The 23,884-nt window shown below is 36.5% G+C and overlaps 1 protein-coding gene across 1 annotated transcript; it reads right to left on the bottom strand.

Moving 5' to 3' along the window:
* Window positions 1-248: 248 nt before the first annotated feature.
* On the bottom strand, window positions 249-8,132 carry LOC112009598 (protein yippee-like At5g53940). Its single transcript, XM_024041929.2, has 5 exons — window positions 7,769-8,132; window positions 3,756-3,799; window positions 810-918; window positions 625-680; window positions 249-462 (listed from the first exon to the last, which is right to left on the bottom strand). Exons 1-5 carry the CDS (start codon window positions 7,862-7,864, stop codon window positions 378-380), a joined length of 390 nt encoding a protein of 129 aa, XP_023897697.1. The 5' UTR covers window positions 7,865-8,132; the 3' UTR covers window positions 249-377.
* Between the last annotated feature and the right edge of the window lie 15,752 nt (window positions 8,133-23,884).

The following is a 23,884-nucleotide window of genomic DNA, read 5'->3' as shown; positions in this document are numbered from 1 at the left end:
CAACAGACCAGATTAGCTGATCTAAATTTTCTGAACCAAAATGGACTTTGCTGCAATATGTTCTAAGTGCCCCACCTGATTGTAAAATCTGTTTGGTCAGTTGCTAAATTGGCATGTCTAATGCCAATGAACCATTGCTGGTTTAATCCAGCCATTTTGTAAAACTTTTGTATCTTGCTTTTCTCCCTTTTTTGGTATCAAAAAATTTTTAAAAAAAAAAAAATCAATGTAGGCTGTGGAGCTCAATCTAAAAGAAAGTTCCCAAAAGGATAGCAACAATCACTGTTCAAATTTATTGAGTTATATACATGAGCAATAAATCTCTTCTGAATGGTCTAAATGTCTAGTAGAACTATTTAAAGAAATGAAGTTGGATCCTAAGCATCTTCAGCGTCGCTCATGCTAGGGCGGGTATCAATATAGAATTCAGTAGCAAAGTCAACCTCATCAACGATCCTCCCTCTGTTTATGAACATGCATAGGATACGCAACATGTAAACACAAAATCCGCTAGATGCCAACAGGAAGAATAGTAATGACTACTGATACATATAAATTTACAGAAGGGGATTTATAAAGGGAAAAAAAATGCACAAAAAAAGAAGAAAGCATGAACGAATATACCTTTCAAGAACAAACTTCCCTTCCTTATACTTCTGACTTCTCTCATGTGCAGCCTCCTGGGTGCAAGAAACAATCAGAAGTCAGCAAAAGTTGCCAAGCTCTATGGCCAAACCTCTCATTCCGGTAATTTAAGAAATATCTGCTAATAGATGTGTGCCACATAGGTATGGGGAGAGAGAAAGTACATATTTCCAGCCAACAATCTGTCCACAACAGCAACAAAATATGTCTGCCACAGTATGCAAACCGGAAAGCATCAGCCTCTCCTCTAATGCTCCAACTATGAGGTTCACCCTGGATCAAGAACTCATGACAACTCTATAAACTGAAGTATCAATCTAAAATTGGAATTTCTATAATGTTCCTCAGAAAAAATAATAGAGAGCTGGTAAGAGTTTTTTGTACATAATGGATTAAATACAAATTGAAGGTATTTACTGTGAACAAAGTTTTCCTAAACAGGTTTGAATCAATCTCCTTTAAGGCTTTAACCTATTATGTGGAGATCAAATAACCGTCAACTTGTATTTTAATCATGACTCATTGAGTGATTTAAATAAGTTACATAACTACAAAATAGGTAATGTAATTAAAAGTACACATAGAGAATCATTTTAATTGGCACTTAATGGGTTGGAGAAACTTTACTCCAAACCAGCTTGGAGGAAAGTTGCCCTTTATCTTTGTTTATATCTTTCTCTTCTGAAATAATCAATATACCATAATCTTTTTTTCTACAAAGATAACTGTTTTAAGATACATTAGTTATCTGATTGAAATAAAAAGTGGTTTCCATTTATCAAATATTATATTAGTCTATTTTCGTACAAGCTTAATACAAGAAAATCATTTTTCAATTGGATGAAACAAGAGCAGTAACCTTAATGGAGGTCACTTCTTTATAGTGGGGGTCATTCTAGTTTTCCACCACACCAGGCCCATTATTGAGTCTTATGCTCTGATTTTATTTGATTTTGGCTTGCCTCTCCCATTAAATTATAAAAGACATTGAACAGAGTTGTCAAATGTATAATAATTATCTGGCTTGTAAGGGGGCCTAGAAATTCCTACTGTTTCAATTGAACATTGCAAGGAAGAAAAACAGGAAGTAATAGAACATGATTTAATTTCATGCCCCTCAATCAAAAAATAAAAATAACTCGAAACCTCTAAGATTGCACTTTTTTTAAACAGACTTGTAAATAAAACAAACATAGATACAAACTCTCCTCTTGTGAAGAAAGTCTGGCTATAAAGGCTTCAGTTATTTATCTGATTTAAAATATATGTGTAGTTTTGATCATGTCATATTTTATAAATAATTTTTTGTTTATTGATGAGTTATGCATTCACCCAATGACTTTTAAGTTTTAAACCTCTAACACAAAACAAAAATATTTTTTCCATCATATCATCAAACACTATTAGGCACTCATTTTTCTTAATCCATTCAATCTAGCAAACAAAGTCTAAAAATTGAAACTCCTGAAAAGAATAAGGTTTAGAAATGAATATGCAGGGCTGGTTATTGCATGCTGCTCCAGAGCATAAGAGCATAAATATGGGGCCACTTCCTACATAATAACCGAGGAAACTATTCAACCCAAAAAAAAAAAATCAAAAGGATACAAAGCACTGGTCAAACAATGTGAGTTACTTGAACAGAACATGTTTCTGTTTTCAAGGCTGGGCCATCAGTCCCACGCACTGACTGTAATAAGAGAACAGTCTGCCATATCAGTTAGATAATAAATTAATTTCAACAAGGTGCAAAGAACTCTTAGATGAAATGATCACGCATTGGAAGGCAAACATTAAAATTTGATATTTAAAGCTACTCTTCCATATCATTTCCAGGGACTAAATTCTACAAAAAAGGAGGAGAACAAATCACATGAGGAAGATAGACTGAATATGGAGATAAGAAAAATGAAAGGGAAAAGGTAAAACACCAATAAGAAAAAGGTATTTACACTAGCAAATTCCTGCATTGAACTGCAAAAAGCATATGGATTAAAACAGCTAGTTGACAAATCCCAACCCTATCAAGCTTCACTTCCATATTTTCACGTGATAGTCATTCAGTCCAATGAACTTTATTAAAGTTGAAACAAATACTGACAAATGGAAATAATATGTGGGGCCCAAGCCAGATTCAAACGGAACTAGAATATTATTGAACCTAGTTTCAACAATTTTTTACAAAATTGTTACATAACTGCAGTTGTTTGGTAATTTTTTAGGTCAATCCAAGGTAAGAACTAAAATCTGTGAGCTTGAAAATATACAGATTGGTTAGCACTACTCACCCATTGAAGGGTCATAACATCTTGAGATCCCTACAAATATACAATGTTTTTTTAAGTAAGACAAACATTTAGACTTACAATATGTTTGGGTGTTTTTTTAAGTAAGACAAACATTTAGACTTAAAATATGTTTGGGAGTTCATAAAGAAAAGAATTGAAAGGAATGAATAAATTAAGAGGAACAGGAATAGAATAGAAAGGATTAGGTTGTTCTCTTAGTATGTCTAGGAGGAGCTTAAAAATAAAAGAATCAAAAGGGGGACACAAAAACAACTCATTGAATTTCTATAAAGGAAATGCTAGTAGAGTGGAATGGAAAATTGAAACCATCCAAACAGGAGAAAATGGGGTCCACCAATCCTTTCCACCTTAAACAGTTCATCCAAACTAACTGATGGAGAGAGGTATCCTAGGCATCCTTTCATGTTTTGAAGAGGTATGCCTTTAAACCAATGAACTCTGCCTCAAATGGCATTTCCTTCTCCCACAAGAATGAATGGAGAGCAAGGTTGTAGGTTTAAAACCCACTAGGTGAATGTGTAACTTATCAATAATTTTTTTTTTTTAATGTATGCCTTTAATCTCTAAAATGATGATGATGGTAATTCGTTTGTAATGACTAAGAAGTTCAAAGGACCCAAGTGTCATTAGAAAGATATGCTTCCCACTGAATCGAACAAAATCAATTTTGTATTGCTACATATTACAGATAGTGCAACAGCCAGTATATGTGTGTGCCCATTTATTTTGAGGATGAATACTGAATCATAAATTGAATAAAGAAACAGTAATTGGTAATACTTGAATGACAAAGAAACTCACGCATTATTGAAGAGGTATGCTTTTCCCCGTCGGCAATGAAAAGCCTAACCAAATGGAGGGAAAAATGAGAAAATTTAACATCCTGCAAAGCATTCCTAATACAAATACTGCATGTGTGACATTGAACTGAGAAGAATCAATAATTATGAAATGGATGACTAAATTCAAAAGGATTAGGTGCATTGTAAATTGTTCGCCTTTCAATTAATAATTAATTCAATCAAATAAGTTCATATAAAAAATGCAACCCCAGAAAAAGTGAAATATAGGAGAGAAAATAATCCCCAAAAAATAAGAAACCAAAACTGACAATACAACCCATCCAGAAAAGCAACAGCAGACCTGATTGCCAACATTTATTCAACTGCAATTTCCCCTTATTTAATAAAAATTATAAACATGATAACAGTTCAACATAGACAATATTATTAATCTGGTTAATAATAGTCCTAAAAAAATTCCTATCAAAACATGAATCTTCCAATTGTTGAAATAAATGTCATTTTTATGCATACAGCTCTATCGAGTCACATGAGCTACTTGGCTATATGATCCATATTCAATGTAACCTAGCCTAGGCCTTCATGTTCTAGGTAACATTGTGTGAAATGACAGAGTCTGAGAGGGCAGGTGTGGGCCAATAGGTTGGTGATGCCGGTGCGGACACGAGTTACAAGCCCCCCAATTACATGCACATATAAGAGGAAGAGCAAAAAGAAAACGGCCCAACCTGTGGCCTTATGGATGGAGCCTATTAGTTATTGGACTTGAAATTAAGCAAGCCCAAGCATTTAATAATTAGGGTTTCTTTATGCATTTTTATTGTTAGCTATTTAAGCACTTTTTCAGATTATTGTAAAACAGTTTTGAGAATTATTAAAAACGTGTTTTCTTTTCACTGGTGCCGACTCTAGTTTTGCTTGGTGCTGACTCCAAGCAATCCTTAGGTGCTGACTCCTAGGGTTTATCTTTTTATTTTATTGTTGTTTGTGGTTGTCCTACATCAGTTTGTACGGACCGGAAGTCTGCTCTGATGCCAAAACTGACATAGGACAACCACAAACAACAATAAAATAAAAAAATAAACCCTAAGAGTTAGCACTTAAGAGTTGCTTGGAGTCAGCACCAAGCAAAACCGAAGTCGACACCAGTAAAAAGAAAACACGTTTTTAATAATTCTCAAAACTGTTTTACAATAATCCGAAAAAATGCTTAAATAGCTAACAATAAAAATGCATAAAGAAACCCTAATTATTAAATGTTCGGGCTTACTTAATCTCAAGCCCAATAACTTATAGGCTCTATCCATACAGCCACAGGTTGGGCCGTCTTCTTTTTGCTCTTTCTCCTATACGTGCGTGTAATTGGGGGTTTGTACCTCATGCCCGCACCAACTTTGATGAGATTGTCAAACTTTATTGTCTCCCCAAAACCATAGTGTCTGATAGGAATGTCGCTTCATGAGTTATTTTTGGAAAACCTTGTGGCATTTAGTGGATACCAAATTGAAATTTTCCACAGCATTTCATCCTCAAACTGATGGTCAAACTGAGGTGATTAATTGTAGTCTAGGCAACCTCCTTCAGTGTCTAGTGGGTGAAGCGAATCGAAATTGGGATTCAATTCTTCCTATAGCTCAACTTGCATATAATAGCTCTATCAATAGGTCTATAGGAGCTAGTCCTTTTGAGGTTGTGCACGGATATACACCTTGGAAGCCCTTAAATCTTTTGCCCATATCCCCACATGTTAGGATTTCTGAATTTGCTGAGGCATTTGCACGACATATTCATGATTTGCATAATGAGATTCGCAAAAAATTCAGGCAAGTAATTCTCAATATAAAATTCATGCTGACACTCATCGACGTCATGCAGAGTTTCAGGTAGAGGATTATGTCATGATTCGGATTCGACCTAAACGGTTTCCCTCTGGGACCGTTATGAAATTGCAGGCTCGTAGTGCCGTACCATTCAGGGTATTGAAATGAATGGGCCCAAACGCATATGTCATTGACCTTCCTCATGATTATGGCATTAACTCCTCCTTTAATATTAAGGATCTAATTGCTTATAAAAGCCCCACAGCTATTCCTGATACCCCTTTTGATGAGTCTTTGCCTAATCCTCTTGATGCCCCTGTTTCCACCCCTTTACCCTGAAATTTACCCTATACACATAAAGAATCTATTGATGTTATTTTAGATGAGCATATTGTTTCTACCAGGGATGGAGGAGTTCACCGTTTCCTAGTTCGGTGGCGAGGGCGACCAGATTTTGATTGTACATGGATTACTCAAGATGAGCTACAACGACTAGATCTTGACTTGCTGGAGTACTATCAGAGCTCTTCAGATTTCTACTCAACGGGATCGGGTTCTTCTCACTCGGGGTGAATTGGTGCAGACACGAGGTACAAGCCCCCAATTACACGACATATAGGAGGAAGAGTAAAAAGAAGATGGCCCAACCTATGGCCTTATGGATGGAGCCTATTAGTTATTGGGCTTGAGATTAAGCAAGCCTGAGCATTTAATAATTAGGGTTTCTTTATGCATTTTTATTGTTAGCTATTTAAGCACTTTTTCGGATTATTGTAAAACAGTTTTGAGAATTATTAAAAACGTGTTTTCTTTTTACTGGTGGCGACTCCAGTTTTGCTTGGTGCTGACTCCTAGGGTTTATCTTTTTATTCTATTGTTGTTTGTGGTTGTCCTACGTCAGATGCACTATCACCTCAATGAACCCGAAGCCACTAGATAAATTCCTTCAAATTTTTCACTCGAGAAAGCACACAGAGCATCATCATTGACACTCACCAAGCTCAAACATAGCCTTAGCCTGTGTTCTGAGCACTAACAAAAGTGTACTCTATCAAATGCCACTCTCAAACGGGTTGGGGGTGCACAGTCACATTAATGGTCCTAGACTTAAACACTATGTTAATACCCTTCATATACTTGGCCCCCTTGAGAATGATATAGAAGATTCAATGATGACAAAGTGACTCCTAACTAGATTGCACTGCTGAAGTGTTTGTCACAATTACAAAGTTCTTACTTAAGCAGAGAACATTTTATTCATATATAATGTAATCAGTCTCAACACACTCAAGCAAAGGAACCAAAAAGAGTTCTTAATAAAGAGAAAATATTATTAATTCTTTTTTTTTTTTAATAATCATTTTTTTTTTGTTGATAATTTTAATAATCATCTTATTGATTCTTGAACAATGCACACACTTTGCTACACCCATACACTTCACTTTAAACACTCTTCACGGGTGGAGGTGATGACCCCACTATGTTGAAAACATGAAAGACAAAATAGACTAAAAGTCTTCCACCTATACTAAAGACAAATGAACCACCTAACCAACTTTTTCTTATGCTAGATACCCACACAAGACAAGCTCCTTGTAAAATAAAGTCCAGACAGCAACTCCTTTTGCTAGCCTACCAACGTGCCTTGAATTGTCAAGAGAGGAAGAAAAATGCTTGACAATACTCTTTCACCTATTGGAAAACATGGAAAGAAAAATCACATGTAAACATCAAATACAAGCACCAATATTTTATATGGTTGGCCATACAAAATACACTTCAATTAGGTTCTCCGACCTAAGGCTAGAGTTGGTCATGACTCTTACAAGTTACAACTCCTTGATTACTTAAATCAAAGAAAGCCTCCAAAACAATATAAATTTGACAACTTGATTATGAAATCATTAGTACAAAACTACTTGTCTATTTCGGATGTCAAATTATTGATTCAGAGAAAAATATCCATTTCCCATGATCATAATCAGTACCCATGATAAGAAAAAAGAAAAGAATGATTCTTTACTCTCATAAAACTCCCAATCACTATTACAAACCCACATCACACATAATTCCAGGATCGATTTACAAGCAACCTACACAAGCTATTCCATGTTCTAAGATAATTAATTGCCAGAATTAACAATATAAAAAGAAAATGGTGAAAATGAAAAGAAAGAGAATTAGAAAGTACTCGAGAGACAAGATCTTCAGCAAGAGCCAAGTGGGTCTTGCAGAATTTGCATCTGTATGACCTTCCCTCCAGCTCCACCACAAAAATCCTTCCCATCTATATCACCTCCCTGCTTGCTTTCTTTGACTGGATATCCCACTTCACCAAATTGCAAAAATCAAAACTTTTTTTAAAGAGATATCTGAAACTACTGGATTAGAACTAAGATGAACAGAGTGTAACTGTGCAGTGGCCACATGCGTCTTATAGCTAGTTGCTAAAGGCCTGGTATAAAAATTTAAGGTTTCTAAAGCCAAACGTGTACACATTACATGATTCCCTCACCTCACATGTGTCATCACTGTCATGTGTGTGTGTGCACACGTGTGTTTCTGTGTTTCTTGTTTTGTCCTTTTTTCCATGCAATTTTCAATTTTTATTAGGCTCAAACTCCATACCTGTCTAATCTTGTAGTAGTTAAGTTGGGCCAAAGTTTTTCTACAGCCCAATGTTGTACGAGTCCATTGGATAAGGCTGAAGAAATACTTCACTTATGTATCCAAATTGGGCCGAGAGGATTTTAAGTTTTCAGTCAGCAAAATTATGGGTGTGATCCAATTTTATTCATCCTTGTTCTTTTCCGGAGAACCGTTTCATTCGACTGATAACAAACAATTTTATTATTAAAATATCATTATAAAAAAATAGGCTAAAATGTAAAATTCATAATCTAAGTTTCTTCAGAATTCATTACAGTTTTTTAATTTTACTTTCGTTCATTTTAGTTCTCTAATTTTTAGATTTATTCAATTACGGTTTTTACGTCAACTTTTGTTAAAAAAATTTGGAAAATATTTTTCAATCATTAATTAAATTTTTTTAATTTAAAATTTTGAAAAATTAACCACAACATATAACAAAAATTAATGGAAAAGCCCTTATTGAATAAGCTCGAAAGTTAGAGGATTAAAATGAACAAAAGTAAAGTTAGAGGATTAAAATGAATTTTAGTAAAACATAAAAAGTAAGTTTTGCATTTTAGCCTAAAAAATATTATTTATAAAAAATTAATATATATATATATATATAAAGGCACCATAGGCAAAAGGTATATACTCATAAAAAGTAAGTTTTGCATTTTAGCCTAAAAAATATTATTTATAAAAAATTAATATATATATATATATATAAAGGCACCATAGGCAAAAGGTATATACGAAGGATCCTATTAATAATGGAAACATTTAAGGACCATACATGTTTAATCTATTTGGGATTGTTGTAGGAAATATAGATTTTTTTTTTTTTTCTTTTGTGGCCAATTATTGTTTTACACTTTTGGATGAAAAATTTTCACACAATGATGATGCCGAAAAACCAACAATGAGCTACACGATACTCGCACACGAAACAGCACCTGCACAACAACAAGGAGATAACCTATCAGAGAGCACCGGTGTGATGCCGGCCAAATATCCTTCAAAGGTCAAGTTAGAATTTGCTTTCAACTCTAGAGTGCTAGAGAGTGGCTGATTATGCGTACCTCGATTTGTGAGGGTATTAGGGCTTTTATAGTAGTCGAGGATTGACCTTTCCTCCTTGGAGTGGAAGTCTTTTCCTTATAAGAATCCTTATGAGCGTGGATTGCGAGATCCTTTCCTTATAAAACTCTAATATTAGGCGTGGAATACAAGTAATTTCCTTATTACTCACATATGGTGGCCAAGTCATGGTTTTACAAAGAACCGTCGGCCTCAGAACCGTCAGCTTGCCTTATCACAATTAGCCATGTTGGCGTCAGTTCCTTGCTACGTTCTACGAGTGGCCCGTGAGCTTCGGATTACCGTCCATTAGTTTTCGGAGCCTTCAGCTTTTCCAGTTGGCTAAACCCGTCAGTTTAGACCGTGGGAAACTAACGGGTTAAGTCAGTTTATTTTTGCGTATCACACAATATTCGTACTTTTACACTAGATGTGGGATTTGATTTTGGTTGGTGTGTTGTGTTTGGTTACTAAAAGTAAAAGAAAATTTTTTCACAGCAAAGATAGAATTTTTATTGGATCAAGTAATATAGTACAAGTAACACTAGGCCAACGTAATACAGGAGTTAAAATATTGGTTTGGCATGAGTATGCATGTAAGAAGTCGTTGGGCAAACTAACGAAACTGTGCATACAAACAAAACAACTACTACCACGGGTGTACATATTCTATTCATTGGCAGAGCCTTTAGTAGTCTTGTAGCAGTGTCATTGCCCCTCAGAGAATGTCGCTAGGGTGGTTTTATTCTCTGTCAAAAATGTATCTATTTCATGCATTCCATATAGCCCATGAAACTATAGCCCACACTTCCATTTCGTTCTTCGTCAACATGGGCATCAGTTCTCGCACCAGATTGTAGAAATCCTCTGCAGATGAGCTTCGTTTCTACAACTTCCCTTCCACCAACACCCATACATTTCTAGCCATAGGGCATCCCCAAAGAGCGTGAGCCACCGTCTCATTGTGTTGCTGACAAATTGCACATGCCGAGTCCAGTTGGATCTTCTTTTGACATAGATTCGTGCAAGTTGGGAGTATGTCAGAGCACGCCCACTAGACAAATGTTTTAACCTTGGGGGTACCTATAGCTGCCAAATACAATTCCACAACCTTTTATCCCGCTATGCCGAAGAATGCTCCACCTATTCCGTTTACCTCATGCGTATCGCTACTTGATAGGCTGATTTAACCGAGAATATGCCCTTCTTGTTTTCCTTCCAGATTAGCTTATCTCGATCAGTTGTTGTACCCAGATTGATGAGCTGAATCTCTACCACCGTGTGAGGCATGAACGTTTGGATTAGTAGCTATTGGTGCCACTGCCTTGTATCTGGGTTAAAAAGGTCACACACCCTCATGTTTTTGTCTGCCTCGGGTCTGAATTGTGGGGGGTGGGGAAGCCACCTATGATCATCAATCTTGATGCTCTTCCCATCTCCCACTTTCCACACCATGGCTACCCGTATCAAGTCTCTTGTCTTAAGCAGACTCCTCCACACAAATGAGGGGTTGTTCCCTATTTTGGCCTCCATGAATGAGTAATTAGGGAAATAGTGTGCTTTATATACTCTAAAAAATAGAGAATGACTTCCCTTGATCAGCCGCCTTGCTTGTTTGGCTAACATGGCAATGTTGAATGCATAAATGTCTCTAAATCTCATTCCCCCTCTATCCTTCGGATTGCACAATTTAATCCATCTAATCCAATGGATTTTCTTCTCATTTCGTGTTTGGCCCCACCAAGATTTTGCTAATACCGAATTAATATCATCATATATTTTATATGGGATTTTGAACATGCTTATAGAATAAGTTGGGATTGCTTGTGCTACTGTCTTGATTAATACCTCTCTCCCCGCCTTTGAGATATTTTTTTTTCTTTTCATCCCATTACTCTTTTTGCTACCTGCTCCTATACCTCCCTAAAAGTGCTCACCTTGGATTTGCCCCCCACCATTGGTAATCCAAGGTACCTCTCACAATTGGTCATGATTTGTGCTCTTAGCATGTTTCGGATTTCTAACTTCACTTGTGGTCTTGTGTTTGGGTTGAAAAAGAGGGTGGTTTTTTGTCTGTTGATGGCTTGATCCAATTCTCTCTCATACGACTCCAAAATGTCAAGTAGGTTTCGACATTCAGCAGTTGTTGCCTCACAAAATAGTAAGCTGTCATCCGCAAATAGTAGGTGTGATAGCTTTACCCCACCATTACAAGAAGTTGGTTTTCCATGGCTCTACGAATGAGAAAAGAGAGACCCTCAGCACATAGTAGGAATAGGTATGGAGACAAAGGATTCCCTTGCTTGATTCCTTAGGACAGTGTGATGAACCTCTAGCTTCTCCATTGATTAAAGTCGAATAGGATGTAGTGCGCATAGTTTCCATGGCTAGGTTAACCCATTGCTCTGCTAGGCCAATTTTAGCATTATTCTTTGGAGGAACGCCCATTCCACCCTGTCATATGCTTTGCTGATGTCAAGTTTCACCGCCATGTGGCCCTTTTTTCTATGTCTCCTGTTTCTCATATGATGGATCATTTCAAAAGTCATTGTAGTATTATCTGTTATAATTCTATCAAGCATAAAAGCACTTTGTGAGTCAAAAATAATATTGGGTAATATGGGCTATATTCGGTTGGCAAGAACCTTAGAAATAATTCGTGATACAACATTTCCCAAACTAATTGGTTAGAAGTCTGTGATATATTTTGGATCTTTTTTTCTTTTTCTTTTTTTTGGGATAAGAACAATAAATGTGTAATTCATTTTTCTTAGGTATCTTCCTAAGTGTAAAACAAATAATACATCAGTAGTAACATCATGTCCAACAATATGCCAGAATTTTTGAAAAAGGAAAGGCAACATACCATCAAGTCCTGATGCATTTGGAAAAGGGCAGTTTTCACCTCTTCCTCCAAGTAAGGGTGGGTCAACAAGTGTACCATACCTCTGTCACCACCCGATCCATAGAATCTATTACATCCTCCACATTCAGTGAGGTGGAAGATGTGAATAGCTGTTTGTAGAACTCTTCTGCTATGCTGGCAATTTTATCCCCATCAATGTGCCACTCTCCTTCCCCATCATACAGCCCCACAATGTTGTTCTTCCTTCTTCGCTGACTCACCCTTTGGTGGAAGAATTTTGTATTTTTATCCCCAGCCGGTATCCATATAGATCTCGACCTTTGTCTCCAAAATACCTCCTCATGGTGCAAGAGCTCATTTATCTCCTTCTTCACACCATGTATCATCTCCACATTCTTCCCATATGCTTCTTCCATCAGTGTGGTAAGCTCTCCTTGTTTTGCTTCAAGGCAAGTTCTAGTATTCCCAAATGTGACACTGAACCAAGCTATGAGGTCCATTCTACATTTTTTTTTTTTTTTTAATTTTCTCAAAAAGGCAAAACATAAGACTACCATGAGGTTGTATCTAGTTCCATGACTCCTGGATTATCCTTTCACAATCGGTGTGAGCCACCCATTTCTCTTCAAACCGCTAGATTTTGTGTCGTCGGCCCTGGGGTTGAGTGGGTGGTGCCATGTCCAACATAATAGGGTTGTGATCAAAATAGGATACTAAAAGGTGACTCACTTTTGCTCTAAGGAAGATCTCACGTCATTCCATTGTTGCAACTACCTTATCTAATCTCTCTTCAACAAAGACCACCCCCTGCCGACCATTCCTCCATGTAAAACGATATCCACTGAATTCCATATCAACCACCCCACAATGGAGGAAAGTGTGTTGGAACTCAACCATTAGAGCCATCGGTCTCCTATTGCCACCGTTTTTTCTGTCTGAGGCCAACAGTTCATTGAAATCACCTAAACATACCAAAGGTAAAGATGCTCGAGCATGTAGGTGTCTCATGAGTCTCCATGTTTCAGGTTTGCATTCTTCCTCCAAATGGCCATATATTCCTATTAGTCTCCAAATAGGTGAAGTTTGTGTGTGTACAGACACATCAATATGGTTTGGTGAGTATGTTTGTGAGTCCACAGTCACCTCCTCCTTCCAAAGCATTGCCAATCCACCCTTATGTCTATTGCATGACACAGCTAGCAAACCATAAAAACCCAATTCCGTCTTAATTGGTTTCATCTCTCTATCAGTCAATTTTGCTTCCACGAGGAACAAAATTGTGGGAGCTTTTTTCCTCACCAGTTCAGAGAGGACTTCGACAGTACGGTAGTTCCCAAGTCCCCGACAGTTCCAACTTAGGACAATCATTATGATCGGCAAGGCTAAACATCAACCTCCACTATTGATAATCCTATTCGTATTTTCCTTTCCTCGACCTTGAACTACTTTGCATCATCATTCCCATGGTTGCTATTATTATTCTGTCTCTTTGTGCCTACTTTCAGAAGACTAGTTTGTAAGGGCTTGGATTGTGTTTTAGCTTGGAAATGTGTGGGTTTTTTCTGCATGTGTTTAGTTATTGGTGCTTTAAGTGGATCACATAGGGTTGGTGTGGCTAGGGTTTGAGGATCAGTTTGTTTTGCATCGTACCTAATTGGGACAGGGAATAAATTGTTGGTTTGATTCTCGATGGTGTTAAATGGGTGCATTAAATTTGGTTGGACTGAACTTGGAAGGTTTTGACTATCCAGTTGTGGTTGTGTTAATGTGGTATTATAGGGTTGGGTATTGATGGTATTTGATTTCAGTTGGTTTGTAACTGCTGCATTATTTGTGGCTAGCTGTGGTGACATGGTGGAAATGTGCATGGAGGTCATGGGATGAGATTGGGGGAGTAAATAACGTGATTGAGGTTGCGCAGAAATTGGGTTGGCATTAACGTCTTTGTTTTTCGGCAAAATTTCAGTTTCAAGTTCCATTGGTTTCTCAGTTTCATGTTTGGCTCGTAGGATCTACTAACTTCGACTTGGATGGTTCTAAGCCCCTTCTGCTTCCACCGATCTCCCCCTTATTCCTGCCTTGAGCCATTCTCCATAGGGTCGGTCTCTATCCTCGGTGTTCACCAGTGATAGACACTCCTTTTGTTCATAGCCTATTCGACCACAATTGAATCACCATCCCACCAACCTTTCATACCTGAATGCCACTCGTGATGTCACTCCTTTCGAGCTAATCACTGGACCTCCCCACTAGAGTGGTTTATCAAGTGGGACCTCCACTTGTATCCACAAGAACCTGGATTGGTCTGAGCTGAAGGCTTTACAATCAACTTCCACCAACTCACCTATACTCCTACCAATGTCACTTATGGTCTCTTCATTAATGAGATCAAATAGCAGACCCCACACTTGAATCCAAAATGGTTGTTTCGAGAACGTTACTGATGTGACAAATTTTCAAACACATTTCTTTTTCCCTTGTTTTGCCTTCATCGTGCCTCTCTCAAACCCAACCTGATTTTCACTAATAAAACCCAATCAATTTCAAGTACAATCCTACAAAATCAATTCTAAGGTATGTTTTCAACAATCTTTTCTTCTTTTTTCTTAGATTATGCAGAAAATTTTCTAGGTTTACTTGATTTGGGTTTTTTTTTTTTTTTTTTTTAAAGGGGTTGGGAACCTTAATTTTGGTCAAAACTTTTTCAATTTCTTGATTAGGCTCTGCCCCATTTGGTTTGTTTGTAACTGTTTGGCCCCTTGTGGCAATTTTAACATGTATTTAGGTAGATTCATTCATGTTCATGCATTGCCCACATGTTATTTATAGTGTTGCACATCAAGTGTTTGATAAAATGCTCAAGTGGTATTTTGGTGTTGTTTTGGACTTCAATGAGTTCCAATTTTTGGGATTTACCTTTACTGAACTTTTTTATCATGTTTTGATCGTAGGTTGTGTGTTCTACACACTTTAAGCCCACTGTGTTTCAACCATCTCTTGCACATGCATCACAATGCACACCACATGCATACTTAATACACACACTTGCACAGTTGTCATTTTTTTTTTTCTGCATTTTAATGATAATTACATGGTTTTAGCACTTATACCATGTTCATGTGACACTGTTTTGTTCTTTTTAAGAGTTTGTGCTTATTTTTATCGACTAACTTGACACTAATCATGTTTGTCTCCTTGCGTTGTGTTTTGCACTTGTTTTCTCTGTTTTGTGTTTATTTGTGCAAATGTCTCCCACTAAGCACTTTGCATCCAAGAAGCTCTTCAAACATCCACGCACGGACTGAGACAATTTCAGGTCCATTAAGGCAGACATGGCATATAATGATTGCTACAAAAAAGCAACAATCATTATGGAAAGAGTTGTACGATTGAAGACTCTTGAGAACACTTCCATACCTGTAGTGTTCAATGAGAGAAATTGGACAAAGCTGTTGAATCCAAGTGGCAATGTTTATGCAAAAATAATATGAGAATTTTTCTCCAATGCCACTGTGGATGGAGATCACATTAACTGTTGGGTGCGACATAAGGAATTTGTTATCACAAGGAACCCCATCCAAGAATTCTTAAAAGTTCATCCACCTTCTCAGCCAATCGTCGTACACTATGATGACAGATTGGACTCTCTTAAGCCAATGGCGGAGCTTCTTGGTGGCTCGCTCAAGAAGAAGTCGATGAACACCATCCCGTTCAATGCATAGATGAGGACATTAGCATATGTCATGATCCACAACCTATATCCGGTCACAAACTTGACAACACTGTCCGCACCAAGGACCATTTTCCTTTATGATCTCTACACACATAAAGAGATCGACATATGTGGACACATATACCACATCCTCACAAAGAGCATCACCAAAAGAAACTCAAGGACAATATTGCCATTCCCTACTCTCATCACGGGCCTCATTGCAAAGACAAAACTAAAGATTCCAAGCGGCCTTACTGTAGTGCCAAGAGACTATCCCATTGGCGCTAACACAGTGACTAGAAGCAGAGCCCACATCACTTGATCAAAAACAGGCATCTCTCAAATCCCAAGGTATAATGTTGAGGAGGTGGAGACACTAAGGAAGAGATTAACAAGTTCACCTCAGCACCAAAGAGTTCTACACAACCATCCTCCCAAGCATAAGCACAAGGACCCGATTATCTTGATCACCTCATTGTAAGGGTAGAGCAGATGTATGGCATGCTCAAATCCCATGTGCAACACACCTCCAATCAGTTTGCTAACATCCAAGGCCAAATTACTGCATTATCATCACAAATTGAGGACATGACGATGGAGCAGGGGTCCAATTCAGAATCTGAGTAGTTCTAGCCTCTTTGGCCATTCCGGTCAAAAAGGGGGAGAAAATTTTTGAGGGGGAAAGTGCACAGTTTAACGGGGAGCAAAAACATCATAAAGATTGGTTTATTTTTGGTGGTTTAGCGGTTTATGTTTGTTTTAAACTTTATTAGTTTTTATAACTCTTGGATATTTTCATTACTTTCTTTTAAAGCTTTAAGTACATTGGTTCTATATCAATTTAATATTTAGTATTGTGTTTATATCATTGCTCTGTAGCATTTTTTAGTACTTTTAGATGTTGTTGAATTATCTTAAGTACTACACTCTTATACCCATGTTGGTTCTTGTATCCTTGATGCAAATACTTTTTGTATTTGGCATTGGTTGTGTGTTGGACATATAATTGATATTTGTGTTGGTCTTAATTACATTGCGTGTCCGGATGACCATTTTCTACAAAAATGTTCATTGTAGTCATTCTTTAATGACTAACTCTGTTTGATCAAGATATGCTTAATTGTTTATATACTGTTTATTACCTTGATCACACTTTACTTGCTTATATATGTACTGTGTATTCAACTTGTCATAAAGCTTAATGAAAGTTTTGTTTATGTGTGAGTGTTTCAGGTTACAGGTATTTATATATAAATGCTTCACAGCTTCTAGATTAGGTGTGAGTGAGTTTTACCACTATTCCCAAACTCACGTTTAAGTTTAGAGTCTATTTTAGGGGGGTTTTGTCACGGAATAGCCAAAGGGGGAGATTGTAAAGTTGTGATTTACAACTAATCTATATTGGCTTTAATTTCGTGCCAAATTTTATTGTGATTTTGTTCAATCTTCTGTACCTTGTATTTTATATGAGATTTTTTTGTAAGGTTTGTGTATTAGAGAGAGTGTGAAAACTCAAGGCAAAGTGAAGAGGAAAGAAGTTTTCGCAGATAGCTCGCGAGAAGTCTCCCTGCGAAGTGAAGCATATGCTCAGCACATGACTGGAATGCGAAGAGTCATGATAGATGGTAACAACTAGTTTTCGCGAGTGTCTCGCGGGTAAGGCCTTCCCGCAAGATACACACAAAACATTCTGTTTTGCCAATTTGTCATATCTGATACACTAGGTTTCTACACACACTATATATACCTACATTACCTACATATTGAGATGAGTGCTTTTTAGAGAGAAAACCCTAGCCACAACCCTTGAGAGTTAGAGATTGTTATACCCACAATCCTCTACACAATCCATTGTGGTTTTCCTCAACTCTTACCTCTCCATTTCCAAATCCTTGAGAGGTTGATAGCCCAAACACTTACCACACCCATCCTGAGTGTGAAGTGAGTTTTTGGGGCTGTTGAGAAGTATTAGAAGAAGCCATTTGTTTGGTGGATGCAATCAGGCTGAATTGCGTGATCCAGAGAGTTAGAGAAGACAAGGCTTCGCGAAGTCAGTTGGTAGCAGGAGTTTGGAGAGCTCGAGTACATAGGGTAGATTATGCTTGGAAGATCTTTTGTTATTTATGTACTCCAACTTATTCTCTAGTGGATCAATTTACCGCTTGGAGGGCGGCGGAGAGGTTTTTGGCCGAGTTCTTCGGTTTCCTCTTCAATAACACATCGGCGTATTATCTTGTATTTGCATTCTTCTTCCCTACTCTTTTAGCTTTCATTTTACTGTTGTGATATGATGAATATGGCTTAGAGTAGTTACTGTTTATCTACTCGCATTTACTCTATTCCGCACTTACTTTAAGTTAGAGTAAAATCAACCAAGCCGTAATATTAATTTGGGGGCCTAAATAGCTCTTGTGTTTTCACACAAATTCGAGCTTTCAAGGGTGATTCTAAAACAATTATCAAAGCTCTCTATGCCAACAAAAACTCATTTGCCCACTTTAGCCACTTAATCCAAGTGCTAAGTTCATGTCTACTTCTTTTAGATCCATTAGCTTCACTCATGTCCGTCGTCAATGAAACTGTGTTGCTTATGCCCTTTCTAAGCGAGCTATCTCTAATCCTAACCTGTTAGAATGGATAGATCAACATGCTTCAAACATTGCTAATGTACTACACAAGTTGATTTGGCTAATTCTAATATATAAAGATCTTGATCTTTTTTAAAAAAAAAAAATATATATGTGGACCAAATTGAAAATCACCCACAATATAGTTACATATTTTGAAAATCTAACCATTAAATTACATATTCTGTATATCCTTAACACATATATTAAATTTTGTGCCAATTGAATATTCTTTAGTATTTGATCTATAATTTTATTTTTTATGCATAATTTTAAATCACAAAAACTTGAAATTTAAATATTTAATTAATGACATAATTATTGATCTTTGATCTTTTGGAAATTTTGCAAGCATAGAGTATGTAAGAAAAAAAATGTAAGTTAATAGTAGATTTGTCAAAATTCACATTTAATATAAAGATATTATAAATACACAGTGACGAACCCACTTGAGGGCTGGGGTGGTGGTGGCCATGGCCCCTTATATATATAAATATATATATATATATACACACACATAAATTTTAAAATCTCCTTAAAATATTTATTCTTTGCCCCCCTCCACAAAAAAGTTTACAAATTAACCCATGATACCAAATAAAAAATATTTTGGTCCATCCCCTTTGCCCATTTCCCCCGAGAATAAGAAGAAAAACCTTTGGACAAACAAAAAAAAATACCAACACAACCAATCACAAATCCAATATACTCAATAGCTCCAAGAATAACACTAATAATCTATACTATAGACAAACCAAAATAAACCATAAAATCAGTCTAAACAAAAAATGCAAATAATCAAGAAGTTTAAAACTTAAATATAGCAACTGTTATTGTCTTTAATGTTATTTTTTGGGAAGCAATAACATTTAGTGTTGTCTAGATTATCTACCTTTTTTTTTTTTCCGAAACTTTTGATTGCCTTTGATAAATACAATAAATTAACTTCAAAAAATGTGAAATGTATTTTAGTTGATGTGTAGATGTATGATTGATTTCACAAAGTGTATTTGTTTTGTTTGACAGAGGACTAAAAAATGTTTTGTTTTGCAATTGTTATTAATAATCATCAATAGATGTTCTATCGTTTTTGGCTTAAATTATGTTGTGCAGATAGCACCCCAGGACTAAAATCAATAACAGTAAATAAGCAGAAATTAAATAACAAGCACACACAAAGAACACTAGAATTTACATGGTTCGACAAATTGCCTACCTCCACGGCGACGACAGAGAAATTTCACTATAAAAAATAGGGAGATACAATAGTGCACAAGAACACTCTTAAGAAACTCAAATCCCAATACACCTTAACTCTCTTTCACCCACAAGACAAGAAAATACTATTCTTCTTCTTATGCGGCTGCTGCTAGATTATTGGAATTCTCTAATTTTCTCTACTCACCCGGCTGCCCTTTTTCTCAAACCTAATATATATATATATATATATATATTTGTGTGTGTGTGTGTGTGTGTGTGTGTGTGTGTTTGTCAAAGTCGGCAGTACTAGGAAATACATTCCTAGTTGTATTTGGTCAACTTGGGCTTAAGGCAATTCAAGCCACACGGCCCACATCAACAAATCTCCACCTTGGCTTGAATTGATCAAGCTACACAAGCAAACTCCTCCATCGCCTCCACCTTAACCCTTAAGGGCTCACAAGCTACAAACATCAACCAAGTCCAAGTAGCTCTTGAACTTATCTGTTGGAACTAGATTTGTCAACATACTAGAGGATTCCCAAGTCTTATTCCTCTATAGTGACCCCATCTCTTCTACATCCCTGTAAAACAATGAATCTTCACTGCTAGTTATGAGAGCAAAGCTAACCATGTCTTCAAAGCCATATCTCTGTGGTGTTTGGTGAACCCGCTTCTCTCTACCTTTAGCAATTGAATAAGGCTCTTCTTGTTGCTGCTGTGGATCAATCTCAACATCACCCTTATCACTGGGTGAACTATTCTCGTCAAACTCCACGTCAACAGTTAATTTCTCCTGTGCACTATCATCACAAGTCTCTGCTTCATTTTGTTTTAACATAAAGGCTTCATCAAATATGACATCTCTGCTAGTCACCGTTTTCTTTAAGATTTGATCCCAAAGCCTGTAGCCTTTAACACCTTTTTCAAAACCAAGAAATACACATTTTCTTGACTTCGAATCCAATTTAGAACGCTCTCCACTCTGCATATGCACATAAGCTGGACAACCAAAAAATTTTAGACTCGAATAATCAACTGGTCTACCTAACCAAACCTTTTCTGGAATCTTGAAATCTATGGCTGATGATGGAGATCTATTAATAATGAAGCTTGTTGTGTTAACTGTCTCTGCCCAGAACACCTTTGGCAGTCCTACATTCAATCTCATGCATCTGGCTCTTTCTGCTAAGGTTCTGTTCATTATCTCTGCAACCTCATTCTGATGTGGAGTTCCTTTGACTATGAAGTGACGAGTAATGCCTTCTAATTCACAAAATCTTATGAATTCTTTATCTCTATACTCTAGTCCATTATCTGTTCTAAGGAATTTTATTTTTCTGCCAATCTGATTCTCAACCTGTGCTTTCCACTTTTTAAATATGCCAAACACATCAAACTTATGCTTCATAAAATAAATCCATACCTTTCTAAAGTAGTCATCAATGAAACTAACGAAATATTGAGCACCACTATGAGAAGAAACTGATACCGGACCCCAAACATTTGAATGAATGTAGTCAAGAACACATTTACTTGTATGAGAGCCTATCTTGAAATTGACTCTATGCTGCTTCTCATACACACAATACTTGCAAAAGTCTAACTTGCGTATCTTCACCCTTTTCAATAAATTTCTCTTGTGCAACTCTAACATACAACGTTCACCAATATGGCCAAGTCGCATATGCCATAATTTTGTGTTGTCAGTGTTGGACTCTACTGGAGTGATGACTGCAACTCTTCCTACAACTGTGTTCCCAATCGATCTGTAAAGCGTGCTTACTTTTTGTCCCTTCATCACCATCAAAGCACCTTTGGTAATCTTCATAATTCCACCATTTGATGAGTATAAATAACCCAAATCATCCAATAATCCTAAAGAAATTAAATTCTTTCTAAGATCTGGAACATGTCTGACATTACTAAGAACTCTCATAACTCCATCAAACATCTTGATCTTCACAGTACCAATTCCAATAACCGGGCATGTAGCATCATTACCCATTTGGACCATACCACCATTGTGAGGCTTATACGTGTCAAACCAATCTTTCCTTGGAGTCATATGATATGAGTATGCTGAATCTAAACCCCAAGATTCCAATAGAACATTGTTACTTGATGAGACTGAAAATAAATCTGCACCAACTTCACTATCATCTAATGTTTCTTTAGCAACACTAGCTAATTCCCGAGCTTCTTTCTATTCTTCTTCTCCTCTAAATGCTTTTTCAACTCTTTACATTGATTCTTGTAGTGCCCTTTCTTGTGACAATAAAAGCACTCTACGTCTTTCTTTGCATGTGATTTAGATTGTAATTTGTTCCTGTCGGAGTTTCGTCCTCTTATCCTGCTTCTACCCCTATTGCTTGAATCAGACTTTATAATAAGTCCATCAGCCTGAGAACCATCACCATCTTGCTTCATCATTATGTGTGACAAGAGAGCACTAGTCACCTCCTCGAGTACTATAGTCTCTTTACCGTACATCAACGTAGTCACTAGATGATCAAAAGAAGTCGGAAGCAACGCTAATAAGAATAAAGCTTTATTTTCGTCCTCATAATTCACCCCAAAACTTGACAGTTGGGTGTTCAACATATTAAATGTGTTGAAATGCTCTAACAGATCAGAACCTTCCTTCATATGCAAACTATACAGTTGCTTCTTCACGTACAACTTGTTCGTCAGATTCTTTCTCATATAAAAACCGTATAGTTTTTCCCAAACCTCCTTTGCGGTCTTTGCTTTTAGGATGTTGTGAATGACCTCATCACCTAGGTTGAGACGAATAGCGCTAGCTGCTTTCTCATCCATCTCTACCCATTCTACATCCTTCATCGTTTCCGATTTCTTCTCCTTCCCAAGCAAGGCCTTATGAACTCCTTGTTGAATTAGGAGATTCTTCATCCGCCTTTGCTAAAGAGAAAAATTTCCCTTACCACAAAACTTCTCTACATCATACTTTGTGCTTGACATTTTTACTGTGTTCAAAGGATTGAATCCTAACCTGACTCTGATACCACTTGTTGTGCAGATAGCTCCCCAGGACTCAAATCAATGACAGTAAATAAGCAGAGATTAAATAACAAGCACACACAAAGAACACTAGAATTTACGTGGTTCGGCAAACTGCCTACCTCCACGGCGACGACAGAAAAATTTCACTATAAAAAATAGGGAGATACAATAGTGCACAAGAACACTCTCAAGAAACCCAAATCCCAATACACCCTAACCCGCTCTCACCCACAAGACAAGAAAATACCATTCTTCTTCTTATGCGGTTGCTGTTAGGTTATTGAAATTCTCTAATTTTTCTCTACTTATCCGGCTGCCCTTTTTCTCAAACCTAATATATATATATATATTTATGTCAAATTCGACAGTACTATGAAATACATTTCTAGTTGTATTCGGTCAACTTGGGCGTGAGGCAATTCAAGCCACACGGCCCACATCAACAAATTATTTTTTTAAAACACCAAAATACAAATTGGAGTGGTAGTTTAATATTATTAAAAAAAAAATTGAGTTAATACCAAAATACAGATTTTTTTTTTTTACTAATTTTCAACAGGATACAACTATAAGATATAGAATATATATAATAATAATAATAATAATAATAAATCTTATTTTTGACACAACAATTTTTTTTTTTATTTTGGTTTATGCTTTGGCCCCCCTTAACTTATATACAACTATAAGATATAGAATATATATAATAATAATAATAATAATAATAAATCTTATTTTTGACACAACAATTTTTTTTTTTATTTTGGTTTATGCTTTGGCCCCCCTTAACTTAGAATCTTAGTTCCGTCCCTATAAATACAGTTATAACTTAGTTGTAGCCAAACTTTATCCCAATATTACACATATATTTTGTTATGTGCACACGACTCACTTAAAATTATTGTATACAATCATTTAAGTATAGTTTTGTAAGTGAACACTTGCAATTATTGATTGGCTAAAAAAATATACATAAATTGAACATAAAAATATATGAAAGTTTTAAATTAAAACGAGCATAGTTTAAATATATATATATATATATATATGTGTGTGTGTATTAAATTACAGAAGAAAATGGTAGCCCATATCTAGAATATACAAATCCTTTTCACACCACTGCAAATCAATAGAGGGAGGGGTGTTGGGTCAGTTGATGGTCCA

Source organism: Quercus suber, unplaced genomic scaffold, assembly GCF_002906115.3.
Source record: "Quercus suber isolate HL8 unplaced genomic scaffold, Cork oak 2.0 scaffold_124, whole genome shotgun sequence".
NCBI classification, from domain to species: Eukaryota; Viridiplantae; Streptophyta; class Magnoliopsida; order Fagales; family Fagaceae; genus Quercus; species Quercus suber.
The sequence above is the reverse complement of the archived record's forward strand: the minus strand, read 5'-3'. Positions and strand labels throughout refer to the sequence as shown.

Coding starts and splice junctions, on each gene's coding strand:
- LOC112009598 (XM_024041929.2), bottom strand. CDS start 7,864: ATGGGAAGGATTTTTGTGGTGGAGCTGGAGGGAAGGTCATACAGATGC. Junction 3,800..7,768: donor CTGAAGATCTTGTCTCTCGA/GTACTTTCTAAT, acceptor CCATTTGGTTAG/GCTTTTCATTGCCGACGGGG. Junction 463..624: donor GGGAAGTTTGTTCTTGAAAG/GTATATTCGTTC, acceptor GTTCATAAACAG/AGGGAGGATCGTTGATGAGG.